The following is a 24589-nucleotide window of genomic DNA, read 5'->3' on the forward strand; positions in this document are numbered from 1 at the left end:
GCCTGGTGCTGGACAGTTGAATTTTGCATCCCTCATTTTTTCTTGGTTTTGATTTTCTTTTGTTTACTTTTTTGATGCATGAAGCTGTATGTCAACCTGTGAGTTTCTTAACTTCTACCCTTGCGATTTTCTTCCCCTCCATCCCTCTTGGGGGAATGTGAGTGGCTGTGTTAAACCACACCTCCTCTTGCCTTAATTACAGTGCTCTGAGCAAGACAGTAGAAGAAACAGAGATGAAGTCACAGAATTGGAGAATATGGATTTGGATACGAAATCTGAGTAAGTATTGAGACTACTTTTCCAGTTTCATTAGTATTAACTCTGTCTATAATTGTTACTTCATTCTGCATAGTGCTGTTATAAAAAGACAACAGTGAAGTCAAAAACTTAATATGAATCTTAAAATCAACTTTGGCATTTTCTTGGATGATTCCAGTAATGGTACTACAGTAGAAGATACATGCTGCTTTTCTGGGAAATTGCAGAAAGTATTGCTTTATAAAGTACCAATGTTATTTGGAATTTGGGTGGAAAAAAAGGTGATAACAATGGCTTGGCTATCCTCCCACCTCATCTACCAGTTCATGGCTCCATTTCTGACACTTGCTGGAGCAGGAGTGGCATGTAGTCTGTTTGGGTTCCTCACTTGTGTGATAACTTCATCTCTTTCAATAACTAGATAAATGAAGTTTTCACACCCTTAAGACTGAATATAGTTTGGTATTAATGTGAAGGAACTTGCATAATTATATGCAAATCCTTCTAAGAACAACTCAATGTAATATTGAGTTGTAAAGAAAAGTAAAGAAAGTTGCACAACTCATTGAATATAAGGCTTGAATATTTGAATATAAGAATAAATTTCATTGTTTTGAATCCTTTGTGCAGAGAGCCTGAGAAAACTGTAATTGGAATGACAAGAGTTAGAGGATGTCGACAGAGATTTAAACCTAATGTTACAAGAGCATCTGGAAGGAAAGAGCCTGAGAACAGTTCAGGAAATGATAAAATGTCTCATCCAGAGTCTGAGGAGGGAACTAAAAAGGTACTTTGTGGAGTAAGATAACTGGAAATAATATGTTAGCTAGAAACCTGTTGGGCAACATTCTTTTTTTATTATTTTTAACTTATTTTTTTCTTTTTCTGAATATGACCAGGAATCAGCACTTATTTAACCAGTAGTGACTACGATTACTGTGTAGGGACCTCAGCTTAGCTGGGAGATTGTCCCATAAATAGTATATGCCAGTAATCTCTCATGTCCTACGGCAAACACAGCTTTGTTTGTCTGAACTAGATTTTACTGCACCTTTCTGACTGTGTGAAATGTAGTGTGTAAGAGTCCGTATCTGTCATGAGAAACCCATTTTGCATCCTGTTAAGGATGATTACCTGATGTATTATTAAGTGCAGCATTACCTAATGGAAAATAATTAATGTTTTCATGTTCTATTTCTATTCAGAATATTGACCAAAGTAATAGGTCTGATACTACCAGTGGAGAAGCTGCAGAAAAAGATGATAAAATTGTGGAGACAGTGTCTCAGTAAGTATGTGAAAAATGAAACAAACAAACAAACAAACCAGCAACATGTTACTTTCCAACAACTTGCTGTACTTCTCATGTCTGGTAATATTACATAGTATGGTAGTTATAGAAGTTTCTTGAGAAATTTCTGCAATGAGATAGAAATTGAGGGAATCTTTTTTTCTTTATGCATGAAATCAATTAACCATTTTTGTGTATAAAGCAGTGCTTTTAAGTGAAACATCAATCATGATGAATGCAAAAAAAACAGGAAAGCTAGTCCTTTAAAAACTATAACAAGCTTTCTTTAATAGCTTTAATAATGAAGTATCACCATTTCAGTGGCAGAAACTGAGTATTTAAACAACACTAATCAGTGCTTATTCTTAAAGTGTCGTTCTTAAATCACAGAATCATGTAGAGACCTCTGAGATCACCTAGTCCAACCTATGAGCTAACACTAACCAGTCCTCCACTAAATCATATCACTAAGCTCTACATCTAAATGTCTTTTAAAGACCTCTGGAGATGGTGACTCAACCACTTCCCTGGGCAGCCTGTTCCAATGCCTAACAACCCTTTCAGTAAAGAAGTTCTTCTAATATCCAACCTAAATATCCCCTGGTGCAACTTCAGGCCTTTCCCCCTCATCCTGTCACCAGGCAAGTGAGAGAATAAACCAACCCCCACCTCACTACAGCCTCCTTTAAGGTTCCTGCAGAGAGTGATAAGGTTGCCCCTGAGCCTCCTCTTCTCTAGACTGAACAATCCCAGCTCCCTCAGCCGTTCCTGGTGAGATTTATTCTCCAGACCCCTCACCAGCTTCCTTGCCCTTCTTTGGACACAGTCCAGCATCTAAAGTGTTAGGTGTCTTTCACAAGGGGGGAAAAAGTCTAGTGTGGACAACTTTATGTGAAGGTAAATTAAGAAGTATTTCCTTTATTTCTGTTCAGTGGAGAAATGACAGCTGTAGTGTAAGAGGAGAAATGTGTTTTATAAGAGATTGAAAAATACTAAAAGCTTTTTTTACTACTTCGTAAAGGGGAAGATAGCAGTGTAGAGGACAGGTAAACTGGGTTTAATCAGGTAGAAAAATAATTCATCGGTTGCTTCTTTCATCATGAATCTTGCTATATAACTTGGCTCTCAGGGTGTAAATGCATAGAAGCACCTGGTAGTTGTAGGTGCATCTGATATAAATAACTCAAAGAATATATTATGTCAGTAAGATTATGGAATGTTTATGATTTAAACATGTCATACCCTTCATTAAACTAGGTGCATTTGCCCCTAAACCAGATACTAAAGAATATGAGAAGAGCCATTATGGGTCAGGAAACTGTCTAGCGTGGTATTCTGTCTTCAATGGGGAAAGACAAAGAACAATGCAAGCATAAATTCTTACTTCTCAAGTACTTTTTCAGTCTAAGACAGACACTTCCAACTTCATTGTTTCATGAACTTAGGAATGCATAGCTCCACTTCTAAGAAAGTGTGTCTTAATAAATGCTTGAAAAAGGAAAATATCATTTCTTTGGAACTCTTACAATTTTAAATGTATTAGATACTTACAGATCTTATATATTTTTCCAGGTCTAATGAAATAACCAGTTCACAAGAAGACAGCAAACTGAGTGTTCTGAAACCAACACCTCTAAAGAGAGGCCGAATGCAGAGACCAAAACCAAATCTAGGCAGAACTGTTGCACGAAAAGATGACCGATCACATGAAAAAGATGCTGAAGAGGAGAAAGCTGAAAATGGAGAAGTAGAAAAGGGTGTGATACACCATAGAGATGAAGACAGTGGTTCGTGCCTCAAAAGTGTAAGTTTCTTGAACAGCTGCATATACTGCATAGGTTTTTGCGGGGGCCCAAATAGGAGCTTTTAGTAATAAATATCTAGGTGCTTAAGTTGTAAGCCTGGCATTTGTGTAACAAATTCAGGATAAACTGAATTGTCATAGAATTTTCTAACTCCTGCATTTAGATTCTGTTTTGCATGGAGAGAGAGATTATATCTCGCATTGTTGTGTTATGGGTGATACAGCTGTGAAAAGAGAAGTGTGGTATAGAAAGCATGGTCTTGGAAAAGAGACCATTTCAGGTGGAAAGTATACAGAAAAATAACATTTTTAATTTTTAAAGTATAAAGTGGTTTCAGTTGAATGCACGGGAAGTGAGGGATCTTTTAGAGCATTTTTGTAAGAGCTACTGAAAAATAACCTTTTGTCCTCCTGCCCTTCTAAAGCAGAGGTTGGCCAAATCTTTTTCCTTAATTGAGTGAAACTTTTATTCCCCATAGGATGTGATGGTTCACGAAGACCTACAGCCATGCATCATGATGTTAGAAAGGGATGTTTCAGTAGATTCTGAGGTGAACTCATTACGTACAAGGCAGTGCTCCCAAGAAAAGTCCTCAGAAGCTGGAGGCTGTGAAAGTGAAAAGGGATCTTCAGATGACATGAAAGTTGTTTCAGATTTCAATGCAGGGTAAGGTTATTTTTTAAATGGAGTAAAGGGATTGTTCAAAGCCATCAATATCTCTAGGCATTCCATGCTTTTACATTCAACTCTAGAATCAAATACCTTGTCACAGATATAAAACTTGCTTTTAATCAGGATTACACTATACTTAAACAAATAAAACAAAATCCAAGAAGTCATGGTGATTCCAGTTTTCAAATAAATATCTAAACGTTACTGAATTCCTGTGCTTTTCTTCTCCGTGTTGGTTCTACCAGTACATCCCCGTATCCTTACGTAAATCCCCAAGTGTAGGGGTTGGCTTCCTATTAAGCTGTCCGTAGAAAATAATAAATAAATAAATCTATTGTGTAGTTCTGGACATGATGAGACAAAGAAAGGAATTTTTAAAATATTTACGTTCCTCTTAGAGTGTGACTGGAAGTTGCGGTTGTTCTGAAACCGAACATCGAAATCCTGTATCTTATAAATAGGTCAGCAAAGATACGTTCTTTTTTCACAATGTCGATAACTTTGCTGTTGCTTTGAGAAAGTTACTGTGTTTTATTTGGCTACTGCAGTGGACAAAACTACATACGAGTATGTAACATATGATTTGGAGAACTAGTGCTGTCCCATGCCTTTGACTGTTGTTCTTTTTGCTTTCACAGGGAGTCTGGTCCTGAGAAGCAAGAGGAAAAAAATGTTGCTTCATCAGCACGGCTACTGAGGAGTCGATTCCAGAGACCAAAGCCAAATTTAAGAACAATAACTAGTAGAAAGGAAGTATTGGATGTAAATAAAGATGTATCACAGAAGCATAATAGCGAAGAAGAAAGTTTGATGCAGTGTGATGGTGAATGTGGTAGCCTGCCTGACACAGATGTAAGGCTTTTCTTTTTCCCCCTTTTAGTTGGATTTCAGCTTTTGAGTTTATGGAACTGAAAGAAACATCTGATGATTTAAAAACAAAACAACACTTTTTTTACTTCCAGAAAGCTGGAAAATGTGAAGTCCTGCAATCATTGGAATCCTTAGGAAAGGAAAAATCATTTGGCCCTCTGGATGCTTCTGAGAGGCAAAGTTGTAAGTCCCCACAGACACTTTCAAGATCAGAGGATGGTGAATTTAAGTCTTACCTACCTGTAGAAAAAGATGGGACCTCAACTACTACTGTTGGGTAAGGGCGTAGCTAGTCAGTTTCATTCTTCATTTAAAACACAGGCATTTTAAAAGGAAATCATTGTGTTGATGGATTTCTAATTGGCAAATAAAGTCTAATAAAAATACTGAATGAGGTGTCAGCTCTCATAGTAGCAACACTAGTTATATTAAAACTCCGGTTATTGTTATTCTAAGCATTAAATTAATGAGCATTAATTTTAGGATCATAGAATGGTTTGGGTTGGAATGGACCTTTCAGGATTGTCTTGTTCTAACTGCCCTGCCATTGGCAGAGTCATCGTCCACTAAATCAGGTTGCTCAAAGCCTCATCCAGTGTGGTATTTGAACACTTTTATGGATGGAGCATCCGCAGCTTCTCTGGACAAACCTGTTCCTGTATCTAACCACCATCATAGTAAAGAATTTCTTTTTAATATCTAATCTAAAGCTCCTCTCTTTTAGTTTAAAACTGTTAATACATGTTCTATCATTATAGACCTTGGTAAAGTCTTTCTCTGTTACAAGCCCCACTTTAAATGTTGAAAGATCTCCCAAGAATCTTTTACAGGCTGAACAACCCTAGAAACAACCCTAGAACTGTTTTTCTCCATAGGAGAGGTGCTGCAGCCCTTTGATTCATCTTTGTGGCCTTTCGTAAAGGAAGGACTGATTCCAACAGGTCCATATCTTTTGCTTTGGGTCCTAGAGCTGGGTTCAGTGCTCCAGGTGGGGTCTCACTAGAGCTGTGCAGAGGGGGAGAATCATCTTCCTCCACTTGCTGGCCATGCCTCTTAATGCAGTCCAGGACACGGTTGGTTTTCTGGGCTGCAAGTGCACACTGCTGGCTCATATCGAATTTCTTATCCCCAAGTTCTTCTCCATGGGGCTGTTCTCAATCAATTCAGCCCTAACTCTGTACAGATAGTGAGGATTGCCCTGACACAGGTGCAGAACCTTGGACTTGGCTTTGTTGAACTCCATGAGGTCTGCATGGGCCCACTTCAGCATGTCCAGGTCCCTGTGGATGTCATCCCTATCCTTCTAGAGGATCAACTGCACCACTCACCTGGTGTTGTCTGCAGACTTGCTGAGCATACGCTCACTCCCACTGTCTGTGTCATTAACGAAGATATTAAGTGTTATTGCTCCCAGTATGATCTTTTAAGGGACAGTGCTTGTTACTGGTTTCCATTTGGACATTAAGCTGTTGATGGCAGCTCTTTGGATACGTGCATCCAGCCAATCCATCTAATAGTCCATGCATCAAATCTTTATCTTTTGTGTTTAGAGGCAAGGGTATTGGGGACTGTATCAAAGGCATTACAGATATCAAGGTAGATGACATCAGTTGCTTTTCCTTTATTGTCCAGTGCAGTCACTCCATTGTAGAAGGCCACTAGGTAAGTGAGGCATAATTTGCCTTTTGTGAAGCCATGTTGACTGTCTTATCACTTCCCTGTATTCCACATGTCGTAACATAGCTTCCAGGAGGATCTGCTCAGTGATCCTACCAGGCGTAAAGGTGAGGCTGACTGGTTGGTAGTTCCCAGTGTCTTCTTTCATACCTTTTTTTTATTATTTTTATTTTTTAAATGGATGTGATGTTTCCCTTTTTCCAGTCAATGGGGACTTAGTGCCATGACTTTTCAAATGTGATGAGGAGTGGCTTAGCCAGTTCATCTGGCATTTCCCTCAGGACCCTGGGATACATCTCATCTTATGTCCCATGGACATCCACCTTCCTCAGGTGATCTTGAACCAGATCTGTGATGGGTGGGACTTCATTCCCCCAGACACTGGCTTGAGTTTCAGGGACTTGGGAGATGTGAAATGAGCAGTTGTCACTGAAAACTGAGATAAAGTGGAGCACCTCAGCCTTTTCCATGTCAGATTGATTCCCAGGTTCATCTAAAGGGGTATGATTTCTATTGTGTTTCTTTTCTGACTGATGTCCCTATAAAAACCCCTTCTTACTGTTGTTCTCATCCCTTGCCAAGTTTAGCTCTAGCTGAGCTTCAGCTTACCTGATCTGATTCCTACATTCCTGGGCAGTATCCTAGTATTCTTTTCAGTGTGTTTGTCCCTACTTTCACTGTCTGCATTTCCTTCTTCCTAGGCAGTATCCCAGTATTCTTACCATTCATGGTATTCATACCACAAGGTATGAAACCAACAGGATTTCAGTGATGGTGATCAGACTGTAGCTTTCCAGATGGACAGTATCTATCAGCTCCTGTTTGTCTCCCATGCTGTGTACATCGGTATAGAGACACTTCAGATGAGTTGTCAACAGTCAACTTCCTGGTAAAATCTTTTTTTAGGCATTCATCCCTTCTCGTGTAGGTGCACTCTTTTACCTTATTGCTTGTGAGTATAGAGGAATTACAAGGCATTAACTCTTAATTCTGTTGTGGAAGAAATTAGGAGATGAATAGTTTGAAATTTTTGCTGAAACAAAGGTTTGTGTGCATAACTTACACTCAACAGAACTTTACGTTTATGTGATGTCTTTTAAAAACTAAGCTATGTTTTGCATGTTAATTTAATAAACCTGTGTTTTTAATGACATGCTTTTGTATTAAGTTTCGGATTTTTTTTTTATTATTTCTATATGACTTATTGATAGAAAAAATACAGCTCAAGAAGAAAGTAAACAAACACTTCTTCAACCTGCCCAGTTTGTGAGGGCCCGATTCCAGAGGTACAGGCCAAAATTGGGAAGAGCTGGTGGAAAGAAGGAATTACAGATATCAGAAGATAATGAAGGGGAGAACAAGTCTGAAGCAGATGAGTTGGAACTGCAAAAAGATGAGTCTGCCAGTCCTGTGTCTGCCGTGGTATGTCTGCGAAGAATAATTACTTTGCTTTCAAAAATGTGGCTCCAAGTTGCATGTTCTATCTTATGAAGTTGTATTAAAACATTTAAGTTGCATTCTCTGAGGTAGAGAGAACATATGATAAGAAAGAAATTCCCCAAACCACCATATGCTGAGGTTTTGTAGGTACATGATCAGTGAAGTCTACAACTTGTAGTATTGTCTTCTGAAAACTGAGATCTTACTTTGCTTAGACTACATGATAAAAAAAGGTTTATGCACATTTAGGTAAATAGAATAAAAGTTTGTTCTATATAAAAATAGTTTTTTTTGCTCATTTCATCTTTTCTGTTTAGATTATTAAAATTTGTGTTGAGGAATCCAGAAAGCATCAAGAGAAGGCAGAGTGTAGGTATTTTTCTGTAAGAGTGAGTTAAGGTTTTATTAATTTTGTAAACTTCAGCTTCACCGTTATAGTGCCTGACACTTCTCTACTTTACACAGGTAAATAGTCATATTTACATACACTGTGTGTCTCACAGACACTTTACAAGGCACTGTTAAAGGTACTGAAATCCTTGAAAGCCAATATATAGTATCAACTCTCTGTATTCATTTTGTGGGTTGCACATGAATCATGTCATGGCTGTCTCTTTGTAGATTCTACTTAAATCTCAAACGTAGCTAAGCTTTATAAGAGTGACTCATTTTTTTTGGAGCGGTTGTAGCTCTTTTTATTCTTGAACCCATGCAGAGCTAGCTTGGAATGCTTGTGTGCTGTATTCCCAGATCAGAGCATGAGCACACTTCCCCTGTTCCGGTGCACAGTAGTATATCACTCCCAGCTGAGAGAGTTGCTTGTGGTTTGGCTTGGTCTATTCTAGACCTTTGTGGCCTGTGAACCATGCATGTATATCTGCTTTGTCCTGCACAAATGCGCAGATTCATAGCTGGTCTGATGCTTTTCTATATTAATGAACCTGTCTCAGACCTGGAGAGATGATGGATGTGTTTGAGCGGTTTCTTCGTGGAACCAGTGTGGCAAATACAGAATTAAAACTAATGAACCCTTCAGAAACTGAGGTTATGTTGTGGTGTGTTGGATGTGTCTGTATCGTATGTGAGAGCATCTACATTTCAAAGGTTTTTCCATTTGCAAAAGTATTTTTTTTCCCCTCATGCCTTGTATAATAGAGTTGATTGAATGCTAAATAGAAGAGTGCTACCCACTTGCTTGAGTGCTGTTGATAGTGTTTACGAGCCTAACTGTAGGTAGCCCAGGACTGAAAAGAGCTATGTTCCCACTTGCCTAGAAATTGCATTACGTACTCAGGAAGATTACTCTCTTATAAACATAGCATGATTTCTTTTTTTTTTGATTCAAACTGGGAAATTAATGCAGAGATGTACATGTAGTTTGTATTTTTATAAATGCACTTCTGTTTTAAAACCTTGTTTGATTCTCCTTTTTTCTTTGTGCTACATTGCATAATGTTTTTATTTTTACTGCAAATCGAAGGGTGAAAATGAAGCTGTATTGCATCAAGCAAATGTATTGAGCAATGAGGAACAGACAGCAAAGGAAGCGCCTCAGGTGCCGTGTATTTCTGAAAACATACTGCATGAACAAAGCAGGTGAGATTAGAGTTTAGCAAAAATCACATGTGAAAAGTTTTTATTTGTTGCATAATAAGACACTTTTGCAAGAGTCAATTCTTTTGTTCATTTTGAGCTGACTTTCTGTGATGCTTAGGTTTCAATGCCTACAGGCAGCTTTGTCCCATGTTTTCGGAGTACTATTTTTAATTAAGGTGAACTACTTGTCATTGGTTATCTGGCAAGTACTTGATCTTGTGGCTCTTTTGATGAAGCTTTTCTTTTACTGGGTTTGTATTCCATGTACAGTGGTCATACACATAACAGATAAATTTTGCAAAATACTATATTTGTCTTTTATTGATCCCAATGTGCTGTCCTATTTTACTGTCATTCTTGATAAATTATGGGTTTAAGCATGTGTTAGCATGTAGAATCTTTGTTGGTACGCTTAGCAACACAAATTTCTTGGTATTGAAAATGTATTGATAAGTCTTATTACTCCTTCTTACATGTTAACCAGAACCAAAAATGAGAAATTTGCTTGACAAAATATTTTCTTGATTTTAAGTAGGATACTATGTATTAGAATTTCTAATACTTTTGTGTTGATTCAAAACTTAATGAATGCAAAAATGCTATCTTCCTTCCCCAACCAAAGTCAAGCGATGCTATTTATTTTCTAAAAAATTTGTTTAAATACACTAGTGCTGAACAATCCACTTCCCAAGAAGGCAAGCTGGGTGCTCTGAAATCAGCACAGCTCATAAGGAATCGATTTCAGAGGGCCAGACCAAACCTAGGAAGAACATACCGTGAAAGAGAATCTCCAGTGGCACACAGTCTTGCTGCTCCAATTGAGGAAGAAGCAAATAAAGGAAAAAATCTTCCTGTAGCAGAAGACTCTGAGGAAACTCTTTCCTTAAAAGTGAGAATTCTGTCCAGATATTTCTTACTATACTTTCTGATGCTTGTCTTTGCACCAGCTGTTTTTGAGGCATCTGAATAAGCTGTTTTAAACCTATAAATTAATTTTGGACCGGTAAGAATTACATTCTTGTTTCATACTTGTGCTGTTACAAGAGTTTTTTTTTTAAATTATGTATTAATGCCACATAATACGTGGGCTACTGTTACCAAATTTAAAGACCTGTCCTGCTTGTCCTTTAAACTTTTTGAAAATTCAGTCATGTACATTGTAAATGTTTACCTGTAGCACATGCTCCTTTTGCTAGGTTTCTTCTGATCCCCTTGGTGGTAGCTTATGAAAGACTATTTTTTCTAGTATATGTTTTATTAAATATCTCCTTTAAATGAACAAGGAGCAGTGATGTATGCCATAAACTGTTTGCTTAAAAACTTTCAAAGTTTTGTTTCAAATTGTCTGGATCATAACTTGCAATGCTTTATTTTACAGTTGATCTATTTTGTATTAATATATATATATATTTCCAATTTTAAGGATGACGTGGAAAGACTGTTGTTTGTGGGTAATTTGGCCAAGGATGACAGTCTAGACATGAATCCAAAAACTCTGTGGTCAGAAACACTCTATTCCCCTAAAAAATCACCGAATTGCCACAGCAAGGGAGATCAACATCTAATTACACATCCTATAGGGAACATTCAAGATTCCACCAAAAGGTAAAAATCCCTGTTGACAAAATAAAATATTCTTTAAAAAGCTGGTGTGTTTTTCCACTCGTTTCCATTCAACACTTGAATTTCTGAAGCGCAGGCTCTGAGCTGTTAGTTCTTAGATGCTATAAGCTGTGAAGGTCACTAGGTGGCATTCTTACGTGATTTAAGAGTTTTTAGCAGATTTGTTCTCGAGGCCATTTTCCTTATAAGAAGGCATTTCACAAGTGGGAGTTTGAGCAAGTAGAGTTTCTGTCTCAGTTTCTCGATTCGACTAATACCCTCTTAGGTGCAGTGCAGTACACATGTGGATCCTTGAAGACTGCAGCGCAACTTGCCCTTACTTATAAATGAGAACATTGATGGGCTTGTTGTCTTAGATGTATTCTTAGTCTCTTCAATTATTTTTTTTCAGGCAGAAAAATTCATGCAATTATGCGCAGTGACATGATCCTTTAGAAGGGATGCTTTTTATGTATGTGGCATAGAAGGCAGATAGTGCCATTCACAAACATTCATTTAACAATTGAGTTACATCTTTTGCTCACTATTTACTGATATGGAGCAACCTTGCATGAGTTCATTTTTCTATTCTCTGAAATCATATCCCACAGTCTTTATGCAAGTGCTCACAAGACAAGGGATTTGTTTGTCTTTTTTGCTTCTGTGATGGGGGGGAATTTTGCAGAATCACAGAATGGCTGAGGTTGGCAGGAACCTCTGGAGGCAGTGTGGTCCAACCTCCCAGCTCAAACAGGGCCACATGGAGCAGGTGGCCCAGGACCATGTCCAGATGGCTTTTAAAGATCCAAATCCAAAAGGAGGGAGACTCTACAGCATCTCCAGGCAGTCTGTGCCAGTGCTCAGGCACCCTCACAATACGGAAGTGTTCCCTGATGTTCAGAGGGAAACTCCTGCATTTCAGTTTGTCCCGTTTGTCTCTTGTTCTATGACTAGACACCACTGAAAGGAGACTGATTCTTGTCATCTTTGTGGCTGTTTGCTGGGCTCTTTCCAGTAAGTCCATGTCTCTCTTGCACTGCAAAGCCCAGAACTGGACCCAGCACTCCAGCTGTGGCATCAACAGTGCTGAGTGAGGGAAGGATCACCTCCCTCCAGCTGATGGCAATATGTCACCTAATGCAGCCAAAGATGCCATGGGCCTTTGCAGGAAGGGCACATTACTGGCTCATGCTCAACTTAGTGATCACCAGAACCCCCAGGTCCTTCCCTGCCAAGCTATTTTCCAGCTGGGTGGGACCCCAGCCTGTACTGGCTGTTGTTCCTCCCTAGGTGGAGCTTTCCTTTACTGACCTTCATGTGAATTCTGTCAGCCCACTTCTGCAGTGTGTTAAGTTCTGTCTGGATGGCAGCATGACCCTTTGGTATATCAGGCACTCCTCCCAGTTTTGTGTCATCTGCAGTTTTGCTGAGGGTAGGCTCTTCTGCATCATTCAGAGATGATAAGCTGGGCTGGACCCTCTGTTGACCCCTGAGATCCAGTGTTAGTTACTGGCCTCCAATGAAACTGTGCCACTGATCACTGCTTGCAGGGCCCAGCCATTCAGCCAGTTTTCAGGGCATCTCCTCATCTGCTCATCCAGCCCATAATTTACCAGCCTTTTTATGAGGATGTTAGGGAAGAAGTATTGGAAGCCTTGTTGAAGTCATGGTAGACAATATCGTCTGCTTATCATAGAAGGCTGTCAGGTTGGTCAAGCATGACTTACCTGCTCTGAATCCGTGCTAAATTCTCCAAGTCAGCTTGTTGTCATTCATATACCCATAAATGTTTTCCAGAATTAGTTGTTACATCACTTTGCCAGGAACTGAGGTGAGGCAGACCAGCTGGTAGTTCCCTGGATCTAAAAAGGATCCCCTTTTCTACCTTGCTTAAAAGTATGTTTAAAAGCTCAAGGTGTCTGTCTTACTGATTTGAATGTGCTTGATGAGATGTGAGAATTTTATCCTATTTAAAAGCAGTAGTACCTTGAGCACTGGAATTCATGCAGATAGCGTTCCTATAGTTGGTTGATGTGGGGAGTCTATGGTAGTATAGCTGAAACTTTACGTAACATCTTAATGATGTTTCCTTTCTGAAAGGTTTTTCTAAAAATAAACAGAAAGGTCCACTACTGCAGAAAAGCAAGTTATATCATTTTTTCATTGTTTTTATTCCCTTAGTCAAATCAAAATAAGTAAATAAAAATGCAGAATACTTAAATTCATTTCTGGCTGTATGTTCTAAATATTTGATAATGAGACAATATCATAGAATCTGTTTATAATGCATGAGAACTAACAGTTGAAAAATATTTTTGTAGGTCTAGTGTTAATTTAAGTTCTGGAGAAGAAAGTAAACAGTGTGATACAAAACCTTTGCATGAAGAAAGGGAACCACTCACGAACCCACAGCCAAACCTAATGAGAGTTCACAGAAAAAGAGGTCATCCTGAAGAAAGTAGAAGAGATGAGAACAATGTCAAGATAAGAAATTCAGAAGAGTATTTATTGTTAGAAAAAACAGATGTATCAATGGTAAGTACTGATCATGAGAGTTTTGAACCAGTTTATACCTCAGCTCTTGTATTCTTAGAACTCCTAGATGACAGGAATCTGGTATATGTCTATGAAAGGTTAAAGGAGATACTTTCGGTTTTGTAATTCACCATTGGAAATGATGCTGAATTAATGGACTTAAAATCTAAAAGCTGTGGAACTATTGTCTTAAGTTTTGCAGTTTATATGCAGAAGTTTGCCTTATCATAAATAGTTGCTAATGCTGTTGTGAATAAATTTAATGTTTGTTATTCTTTGAGCAATATATTTTAAGGCAGCTTTCTAATATCAAATGCTACCTAAAATCCATCGTTTTATAGTAACATGGATCAACTTTTTAAGTTGATACATAGGTGAACAACATATTCAGACTTTGTTCTACTTGAATTCTCTCTAGTCCTGAGCTAGCCCAGATTGTTTCCTTTTCTGTTACAAGTTGCAGTAAGTGAATCAAGTTTATCTGGTGATCCTTGTTTTTGAGACAGATCGCTAAAATCACTCATTTATTTTAGCCAAGTACCCATAATTGATGGAACTATGCTTACTAATGTGTTTTAAATAACACGCATTTTGAGCAGAATTGTATACTGTTCTCAAGTGACAGTTGAATTCCATCCCAAGTAGCTGTTTTTGTGAGAATAGATTCGTGTAGAAACTTTGTGAAAGGAAACACTGTAAGTGAGCAAAGTTCTGGGTTTCCTGGAACTACAGTTCCTACAGAGGACAAAGAAAGAGCCTTGATGTAATTCTGCTTAATAGAATATTGCTTAGGTTTGAGGGTATATTTCTGTGTGTTATTGAATAACACTTAAACTGTTCTGCAGTAGTTTTTTCTTCCCAGTTGGTTCCCAGGGCAGACAAAATAACTTTTCCTTTCCTCATGTTGTTCTCTAAAATAAATAAGTAGTTTCAGAAAACATAAAGTAATTCATCTTTCCAGTTGAAGTTTTGCTGCTTGTGATAAGATGAGCATGGACTTGGTATGTTATTTAGTACCAGTGGGAAATTCAGGCGTCGTAGATAACACCCTCTAATGACAATTCTACTTTAAGCAATGAAGAAAAAAAAGACATCCTAAACTATCAGGTTACAGCTGAGCATAGGTTCAAGAACTTCAAACTTTGTTTATTAAATTTTCTGTTACCAAAACCAGTTTAAAGATATGTGGCAATTAATATGATAGCAATTGTCTCTTCTGTTCAGCAGAACTCTAGTAACATAGTGGAAGCAGCATCCTTCCCAGAGGCTACAGGAAAACATGATTTTATAGACTCTCTTGAAGAAGCATCCTGTAAAAGAATCAGGCAGAATAGTAGATTCCAGTCTCCAGAGGTGTCATCAGAGAGTGAGAACCAAGTAGAAAAAGATGACTTTCAACCTTCTACATCTCAGCAAAAAAAATCAGATGATCTTACAAGGTAAAACAGCTAATTTCAGCTTGTAATCTAAACTGATTTTTTTTTTTTTGGCTTTAGACCTTGATTAGTAGCCATAGTTTTGAAGTGTGTGAGAGAGAGAAAATGAGGAGGCGAGGAAGATAGATTGGGGGAAGAGGGAGAGGACACGTGCAGGATATCAGTACTTTTGTTTTCCATCTGAATCATGTCAGATGCCTTTTCACCCTGTCTGCACACTCATTAAATGAACATAGCCAGCACTCCCACCAACCTACTACTCCAGAGTCTACCTTGATCTCAACAGAAATTCCTGATTTTAAAAGAGGATGACCCATCCTGGGGAAAAAGGGACCATGGGGTTTGCTGAAGGAAAAACCACTGGAAGTTCTGTTTGCTAGTATTTTGTTTTCTTTCCCCACCAGCTGACCATAGAAGTTGTTCTGGGGAGGGGGGGAATTTGGAATTACTTTTGGTTCCTAAAGTGGTCACATCCATCATTTTGAGGATGGAAACAGTAACTAGCTGATTCAAAGGATTACTGTCTAAGAATTAAGAACAGATAATTAGTTATCATCTAACAGTTTTACTTTCTAGGCATTAGATAACTAAAATTTCAGTTTAGGTTTCCTAGTGCAGTATTAGCAACAGAGAACTAGAAATATTCCCATGATTTAAAAAGCACACAACTTCCAAGTCCCTGAAAATGAAAATTTATTTATCTATTTCTAATGAAAGAATTGTGTAGCTTGTAAGCTTCATTATGCAACTTTTCAGCACTCTGAAACTGCTTAATAAACAAAATCCATACTTTATGCATACATGAAGCTTTGAATTTCAGATGAAGTGGTATCTGAATGCCAATATATGTTAGGAAGTAACTAGATTGGGCTGTTGATTTCAGTGATCCTTTTCTATTAATTTAGTTTGTTTTTATTTAAGGTGCTTTTTGGGGGGAGGAGAGCAGGAGGGGAGAAGTCTTAGACTTCATTATTTTTTAAACATGCTCTTGTTCTGTGCTCTAGAAGGCAGTCTAGGAGGTCATCGAAACAGACAGCACTACCAAAGCATGGCTGGGAGCGACGAACTGCTTCATCTCTTGCTTCTGAATGTGATGCTGATTGTTGTGAGAAGGGGAATCAAAGACAAGAAGTTAAGCAGAGTGTTACTAGAGGCAAAAGTACGAAAGCTGCTCATAGGAAGAAACCTGGAAAGGAGCACAGGAGTTCGAAGATAACCTTAGTGACATTACGGGCTTCTCAAGAGGAGGAAGAGGAGGAGACAGATGACTTTGAGCCTGATGATGAGGATGAATGTTTTGCACCAGAGGAAGTAAACAAAGCTCCAGTGTTTGTTCCTGTTGGTCTTCGATCTCCTGAACCTGTTCCCGTTCAGATAGAGGAAACCATGGAGGAGGTATGATGTAGCTGTGTTCTGTGTATGTACATTTGTATTGTTTGTTCAAACAGAAGCCTTTATTCTAATACCTGCTACTACTTGGTGGTGGTTTTATCCCAATTTAGTTTACTTCATTAAGAATAGTTTTGACAGTGGCAGGGATGTTTGGTTGACACAGGTATATGGTTTTAAGTGAATTACAAATTAGTGTAATTTTATTATTTTTGCCTATCTCATATTTTCTTGCCTATTTCCAAATCTGTTTATCCGACCAGTTCCGTTCATCCTTCAGGTCATCATCACTGCTTCTTTTCTTTCATTCCAATTCTCGCTTTTCCTTCCTACTACTAATCTTCCTCTCTTCTGTTGAAATCCTGCTTTTTTGCATCCTGAATTAATCACGTTATTTCTTGCCCAGGGTGAAACAGCAAGAGAATTTAAAGCTCAGTCAAAACACTATGGGAAGCTCTAGAATAATAATGGAGAACAAAGGTGTTTCAGGGAAAGTTTTACTGAATCAAAGGTTTCCATTTCAATGACGTGGAATATATTAGGTTTGAGAATAGTCATCAGGTTACCTGGTTTAACACACAGATGTCTTGAATACTAGTACAGGATATGGTTAGATACCTGAAGACTCAGCTGTTTCCAGATTTAAATAGTTCAGTGGAAAATAGTAAAAGTGGAAGCTTTGCAAACTATGTAGATTAAGCAGTGATTTTCATAAGAATTTCTCTGCCAGTACCGTAACCTCTTGGCCAAATTTCAAGTTCTTGTTTCTGAAACTGTGAAATGTGTGAGGTTCTCAGTATAAGTATAGTGCTAGAGAAGAGAAAAAAATACAGGTAAAATGATATGTATGTGTGTACAGGTATATTCCCCAATCTTACATTAGAAAATATTACATAGAAAAAAGGTAGAACTGTTTTTTTTTCCCTGAACACTTAAAACCTGAAGAAGTAAGAAAACCAATAAAACCCATTTGATTTTTGAGAGGTATCTCACTAGGTGTTCAATATCAGCTAAGTCTATACGTTATATAAAAGAACAAAGGCATTTGATAGATTTTCTTTTGGGGCTGATGAACTGAAATGTTTATCAAATTATTTTTACAGCTGGATATATCTGTGAATATCCCAGATGTGCAGGTGGCTACAGATGTAGAAACTCTCTCTCAGATAACTGTCCAGCCAGTGATCCAGAGGGAGGAAAAAGCAAACACCTCACCAACTGTAAGAACGTCTCGTTTGATTTCATTGTAGATGCAAAGCTATGTGGCTACCATCATAGAATCATGTCATAGAATCATAGAATGGCTCGGGTTGGAAGGGACCTCAAAGATAATCTATTTCCAACCTGCTGGCTGTAGGCAGGGATGCCACCCACTGGATCAGGTTCCCCAGGGCCTCATCCAACCTAGTCTTGAACACCTTCAGGGACAGGGCATCTACAGCCTCCCTGGGCAACCTGTTCCAGTGCCTCACCACACTCTGTGTGAAGAATTTCCTCCTAGACTCTAATCTAAATCTCCCTTCTTTTAATTTAAAAACATTTCCCCTTGTCCTCTCATTATCTGCCTCCATCTTTTTAAGTTCCCTTCACATACTGAAAAGTTGGAATGAGGTCACCCTGGAGCCTTCTCTTCTGTAGGCTGAACAGCCTCAACTCTCTCAATCTTCCATCATCGGAGAGGAGCTCCAGCCCCTGGGTCATCTTTGTGGTCCTACTCTGGACCCGCTTTAACAGGTCCACATCCTTCTTGTGCTGGGGGCCCCAGACCTGGATGCTGTACTCTAAGCGGGGCCTCACAAGGGCAGAGTAGCGGGGGACAATCACCTCCCTTGACCTGCTGATAATGGAAAACTGTAAAATATTATCAGTATTTAAAATACAATTTTAAAGCCAGAGTAACCTTTGGGCAGAGAATTAACGATTATATTAGATTAAAATTGCAGACTCATTTTATATCTCTTCTCTTTTATATCTATTATCTTTATATCTTTATTTATATCTTTGATGTGTTTTTTCTTTTTTATTTAAGGAAGCAACCATAAATGAAAATCCAGAAGTGGACAAAGGTAGATATGAAATGAATTTGTTCATGTCTTCCCCATTAACTTGCTACTAATAAGCAGTTATTATTGCAGGAAGTTCATTTATTGTAGGAAAAATGCTCATGAAATGCTGCATGCTTGGATATTTTGGAGGAGACTTAAACAATTTGCTTTCTTACTGTTCTTTATCAAGTAGATGAACCAAGCACTGCGAACTTCTGTTCCTCAGGGTCAGAACGTGCATTTTTTGTGTCCCATGTATGCTTTCCATGCTGCAGTTAGCTGTACGTGGGAGAAGAGGAAACTTTAGAAATGCGTACTTACAACTTAACCTGGTGTGTGACCAAGTGATAAAAAATTAGGTAGATTCATAGCTTTGCCATCATTATGGTCTCTGACTTTAATATTCTAGACTGTTAAGCTAGTATAGTGAAAGAGTAACCACAGCCTACCAGAAGAAAATACTCTTTCCATGTGAGATATGTTGCTCTTACAGATCTATTGTTTTTTAGAATAGCTTTCACTTTGAAATTTAAATACATTGTCAGTCTTTCTGAAGAGAAATTAAAATTTAATGGTTACCATCGTAGTTGAATAAGGGAAAGTCTGCTATGCTCCTTTGATTTACTTCAGTACAATTGTTTTGGAGGATGGAAATGGTTTGTTTTATACGACCAGTTAGTTATAGCTGAAGGGATGTATTCTGGGTAGAGATTAGGAAACAGAGATTTAAACTGAGATATGGATTAATGCTACAGGTTATTTTACAGGCTATATTACAGGTTATATTTTTACAGCTTATATTACAGGATTTATGCAATTAAACTGGTTCCTCTTTATTTTCCATTTGTGGTGGGTGGGTTGACCAGGGTTGGCTGTGAAATGCACACCAAGCCACTTTGTCAATCCTCTTCCTCAACAGAACAGTGGGAGAAAATGGAAAAGCGTATGGGTTGAGATATAGACAGGGAGATCACTTACCAGAACAGACTCAACTTAGGAAAAAATAATTTATTTTATTACCGTCAAAAGTGGAGGTGGGTGGTTAGAAGTAGAGAAAAAGACTAAAACACATCATCCTGCCACACCCCGCCATCCTACCCTTTCCCAGGTTCAGCATCAGTCCTTCACTCCTGACTTGCCACTCCCTACCCTACTTGGGAGGAGGTGACAGGGGTTGTGGTCAGTTCTTAACACTTTGCCCCTGCTACACCTTCCTCCTCACACATTTCCTCTGGTATGGGGCCCTTCCCATTGGTTACAGTCCTTCAGGAACACCTACTAATACAGGATCCAGGATAAGCCTGTTCTACCATGTCCTCCATGGGCTATAATTCCTTCAGGGAATATCCTTCAGGGAATATTGAATTTAGTGGGAATTGCCATCTGTCAGTGAGTATCTTGATCCGTGAATGGCAACAATTTAAAAATGCATTCTGCAATGTATTGATGATAGTGTCAAATGTTTTTTTTGAATACAGGTAAGTATAATATAAATATACTTGTGACTTTTAACCTGTGTGTGAACAACTTTGCAGGAATTAATGATGGAAGCACTGAAGCTGCCATGACTTTACTTGCAATGGGTGATCCAATGTTCCAGTTAAAAACAAGCACTGAAGGTATGATCTGATTTGAGACAAAGCCTTCCTTGTGCTTTCTGGGTCCATGCTTCTTCCCCATGCTGCTGCATAGCAAGAGTTCAGGAGTCTTTTATGCATTTTGTTCCGTTGAATTGTAACACATGTAGTGAGACTAAGCAATGCAGCTTGGCTGGAAAAAGCAAGGCACCTTACTGGATACTACAAACTGCATCACTGTGCTAGAAAGATGTTTCGAGAGCTGTTTAAAGAAGGACATGCTTGAATTAATCTATGTTGGTCACATAAATTGAACAAAAGAGAGGATCCAAGCTTAAATGAGCATAGGTATCAGAGATCTTTCCAGGCCTTTAAATTGGAACGTAGCTTCCCAAGTAGCTGTAACCTGAAATTACGTTTTCAGTCTAGTTTTTGGTAGACTTTTATATAGAATTTATTGTCAGCTTTCATTGGTTGAATATTAATTTCTGTCTTTTAAGTTATGCTCTTCTGTTTTATTGTTCTAACCAGAATGGACACAGACGTTACCAACTCAAGATGAATTGAACTTGTCCAGTAACCTTGTGACCCACGATTACGCTGAGCAAAATAGGACTCCTGATCAGTACTTAGTTTCTTCAGCCTCTTACACCAAGAATTTGGTCCTTTGTGACGATGGAAGCAACATTAATGTAGAGGATCAAAGCACTGATGCAGGAACAGGTGTTGAAGAGTATTGTGAGAAAAATGCTACCAGGTTCAATTAGTACCTTAATTAATATTTTTATTTTTATTTTTTGATTAAATTACTTTAGGAAGAGATCCTATAGCACTGCTTATGTTTGTGATGCAATATGGGAAATCTCTCTTGCATTTCTCTTATGATTTTTGAGATGTTGATATGTGATTTGGAGACTGTAGAACTTGTTTTTAGCTTCTGAAATTATGCTTATGTTGAGGAGGGAAGAATGTGAGAACTTCATTGGTATGGATTGCTGCTAATTACCAAGCCCATTTTCCCAAAGTACTTTTTGGCTAATCAGCCCAAGGCAAATTGCTTACGTGTCAGTGCTGGTCTGTATTCTACATTTAGAGCAAATGAATGTCAAAGAACTATTTGATCTTATATCATCATGTCTTCTAGTTTTGTTAAAATATTTGCAAACATTGAAATAGCTTGATGGAACAGCTTTTCAGAAAAATCTGGTAGTGAACATGTTTCTTTAATTGGAGGACTGTAACTTGTTGACTGCTTGAACACACTATCAGATTATATAATTCTGAAAAAAATATAATCAGAGATTTTGATTTCAAATTAGGTGGTTCTTTTACTATATTATTAGCCAGAACTTAATTTCATACGATCAGTGTTATATATCTGATGTTCTCACATTTTTTCCATATTTCATCAATTTCTGTAGATAGAGAACATACAAGTTTGTAGTAAACTTGTGTGCTCCAATTCCCAGTGTAGCTGATCTTTATTTTTTCGTTGTTCTGCCAAATAGCCTTTGTGCCTTCACTGACAGTTATAGTCTGTATTTCATCTGTTCATTTTCTCATCTACTACACCTCTCCTATCTCTTCTCTGTGCAATGATCTTTGCTGAAAACACTGATTTTATCACATAGTTCTTGATTTTTGACAGCTAGCAATGTTGATGGCATTTCTTTTTACTTGTAGTAATAGCCCTCTGCCGATGGTAAATCAGAGACTGAGAAGAGACAGACTCCTAAAGCCTCAGTCAAACCTTGGAGTATTGAGGTCTAATGAAAACATACTTCAGGAGCCACTTAATACAAATGTAGTTGTGGAACAGCTGGACCAAGTTCAAAGTGGTAAGCCCATTTCTTATCCTAGGGTTTTGAAATAGTTTCTTCTAATGGATTCATGTCTGTAAAACAAAACTAGGCTGAAGGTATTTTTCACTTCTGCTCACATTCACAGATTGTGGATCACTGCTTTAACAACAGACTATCTGTTTATGGTATGGTTTTATACAACACCAAATAAAATGAAATCTCAGTAGCAATTACTGATCTGGCAATGACAGAAATACTGTACAGTACATTGTACTTTTTTTTTCTGTTGTTACTGTCTTTCCCTTCCACTAAGGGCAGAAGGGGAGATATACAGAATGGTTTCTATATTCTTCAAGCAATTACAGAAAAACGGTGGTCTGTAGGGTGTTCAAATTTTTAATTATATTCATACCACTGGCAAAAAAAAAAACACAAAATACTAAGGCAAGTTGATACATGTGTATATATATCATTTACATTAATTTTAAACTGTGTATACAGACCAGCAAAATTTTTACTATGGTTTTTGCATAACTTGTGTGTGTATACACTTTATGTACACACTAAAAGAATAGATTTTATAGTGGAATTATATGCACACGTCAGTATTTTTAATAGACAAAAGCTTATCTGTAAAAATAATGTACAAGAAACTACACAATTTTTCTGTGTATGTATATATATACACATGAATAAGTGTAAATATGCATATATACAAGTGCATGTATAAATATTTATAAAATAATATTTATATAACTTAGAGTCTACAGAGCTGAGAAGTACTGCAGAAATGCAAGGGGTGGAACTAGAACTGCTCAGACCAACTGCAAGTGATTCTTCAATTCTTGATAATTTTGCAACTAGTATGGAACTTGTCAAACAAGTGAACAAAACAGAGAGGTAGGAAGAAATCATCAGTTAGTATTTGATTTCATTTCTAGAGTCTTATAAAATAAGCAGTTTTGTAATACATCTGTGATGGACATTATATGCTTACAGATAATGCACAGAAGCTTAGTTTGGCATTTTACTTCTAAGGCTGTTCTATATTGTCTTGCAACTTCTGGAGGTAAAACATTAATTTGTGTTCGCTGTTTCAGTATTTGGTAATTACTTTGCTAATTAATTCTCTCCCAGAAAACTGTGTCTGAAAGGAAATGTTAAGTAGCTGATCAATTTGGAAATGTTAATAAGCTTGTAAGACTACATGCTTGCTCATGCCTTTAGTAGTAAAGTTTCAATTAGTGGTGTTGGGCTTTTTGCTGAAGTACTTTATGTAGAGTTATTTAAAGATTATGCATTTTCCGTACTAGAAGTATGTAATTTTCAAACAGGTGCTCTGTTTCTCTGTATGTAAGCTTCGCATTAAATGCATAATTATGCAGAATTCAGCCTTGGCTTCAAACTAACTAGGTATGTATCTTACAGAACAGAGAAGGAGATGACAGATGATTGTAGGACTTCAGGGAATTTATCACCAATATATAAGAAATCTCACCTTGGACTAGAGGATTATCTGAATCAAAGTTCTGTGGATGGGCTTACCATGCAAAATCCTTGTCCTGCTGAGCACAGCGTCTGTACAATCAACTTTGCTCAGGTAAATAATTTAATTACAGTCTGGAAGTGCACCTTTTCTCAAACTCTAGAAGAAGAGGTTTCCAGTGCAAATGTCTTCACCCATTTTACAGACCTGGTAGGTCAGCTGGTGAATGAAACCCCTCTTTATTTTTTTTCACGGGGATAATCAATCATTCAGGCAAACCCCATCTTTGCAAGCCTCAGTTTTTAGGGTTTCAGCAATAAGTGATAAATTTTAGAAAAATTTTGAGGATTTTTGAAAATGAGTTTTGATGGAAGAAGTTACCTAAGACTCCTGTATTCATTCAGTCTGGCCTCTTGCTGTTACTTTTTTTTTTTAAATTAAAACTATGTTCTGCTGGACTCACTACATTTTCATTGTCCCCTTCATTTGCTTTGCTTAAAACAAGCTTTGTTTAAGTTGACCCTCATCCTTCGTTCTACTCTTTTCCATTTATTTTAAAACAACTTTTACATTTTCTATTTGACCATAGTAATGTATGTATTCCACATCCATTGCTTTGCAGTGGTTTGTGTATCCCAATTCTAGCATATTTGTGCTAGAGAAGTATCATATTTCTTCATGAGAGAGATTCATTGTCAGTTCACTCAAGGTTTCTAGTGTTGCTCGATACCCGTGTTCATGTACTTAAAGTGGAATAGCTGATGGGTAGTAGCTTGTTTCCACAGTGCAACCTGTAGATGTATCAAGACCCATCTAAGGTTAGACCAGGGTACAAAGACTTAGCTTATATTGGACTGGCAGAGAGTGTGAGAGGAGGCAGCTTGTAGTAGAGTATTCCTGTTCTTAGCAAAGGTGCATGCTATAAAAGACAAAGTGTAGGTATGTTGCAGAGCTTAGTGAATGTCTTTGGCACGCAGTGTTTTTATAGTGGTTGGGGGAATTCATGTTCTTAGTGCCACTGAGCAATTTGTTGTGTGAGTCATCAGTGACAGTTGTGCTGTAGGAAGTATAAATTTATTTCAACAAACTATCAATACAGTGAGCTGCA

At 37.8% G+C, this 24589-nt stretch overlaps 1 protein-coding gene across 7 annotated transcripts in view; it reads left to right on the forward strand.

The window, feature by feature from the left end:
* The window catches only part of BDP1 (B double prime 1, subunit of RNA polymerase III transcription initiation factor IIIB), a 56653-nt gene that overhangs the window by 20268 nt on the left and 11796 nt on the right, over positions 1 to 24589 (forward strand). For 5 of the 7 annotated variants that reach the window (XM_068667535.1, XM_068667537.1, XM_068667538.1 and 2 more), the window contains exons 15-35: positions 203 to 279; positions 889 to 1045; positions 1464 to 1546; positions 3122 to 3353; positions 3833 to 4020; positions 4665 to 4878; positions 4989 to 5173; positions 7785 to 7995; positions 9494 to 9609; positions 10279 to 10498; positions 11033 to 11214; positions 13533 to 13746; positions 14971 to 15185; positions 16187 to 16577; positions 17675 to 17791; positions 18601 to 18637; positions 20152 to 20235; positions 20725 to 20950; positions 21877 to 22031; positions 22757 to 22895; positions 23424 to 23595. In XM_068667535.1, the coding sequence (XP_068523636.1) occupies positions 203 to 279; positions 889 to 1045; positions 1464 to 1546; positions 3122 to 3353; positions 3833 to 4020; positions 4665 to 4878; positions 4989 to 5173; positions 7785 to 7995; positions 9494 to 9609; positions 10279 to 10498; positions 11033 to 11214; positions 13533 to 13746; positions 14971 to 15185; positions 16187 to 16577; positions 17675 to 17791; positions 18601 to 18637; positions 20152 to 20235; positions 20725 to 20950; positions 21877 to 22031; positions 22757 to 22895; positions 23424 to 23595 (3615 nt within the window). The remainder of the gene's footprint in view (positions 1 to 202; positions 280 to 888; positions 1046 to 1463; positions 1547 to 3121; positions 3354 to 3832; positions 4021 to 4664; positions 4879 to 4988; positions 5174 to 7784; positions 7996 to 9493; positions 9610 to 10278; positions 10499 to 11032; positions 11215 to 13532; positions 13747 to 14970; positions 15186 to 16186; positions 16578 to 17674; positions 17792 to 18600; positions 18638 to 20151; positions 20236 to 20724; positions 20951 to 21876; positions 22032 to 22756; positions 22896 to 23423; positions 23596 to 24589) is intronic. The other 2 variants (XM_068667536.1, XM_068667533.1) reach the window with 2 other exon arrangements.

The sequence above is a fragment of the Anas acuta genome, chromosome Z (assembly GCF_963932015.1).
Source record: "Anas acuta chromosome Z, bAnaAcu1.1, whole genome shotgun sequence".
In the NCBI taxonomy this organism is placed as follows: domain Eukaryota; kingdom Metazoa; phylum Chordata; class Aves; order Anseriformes; family Anatidae; genus Anas; species Anas acuta.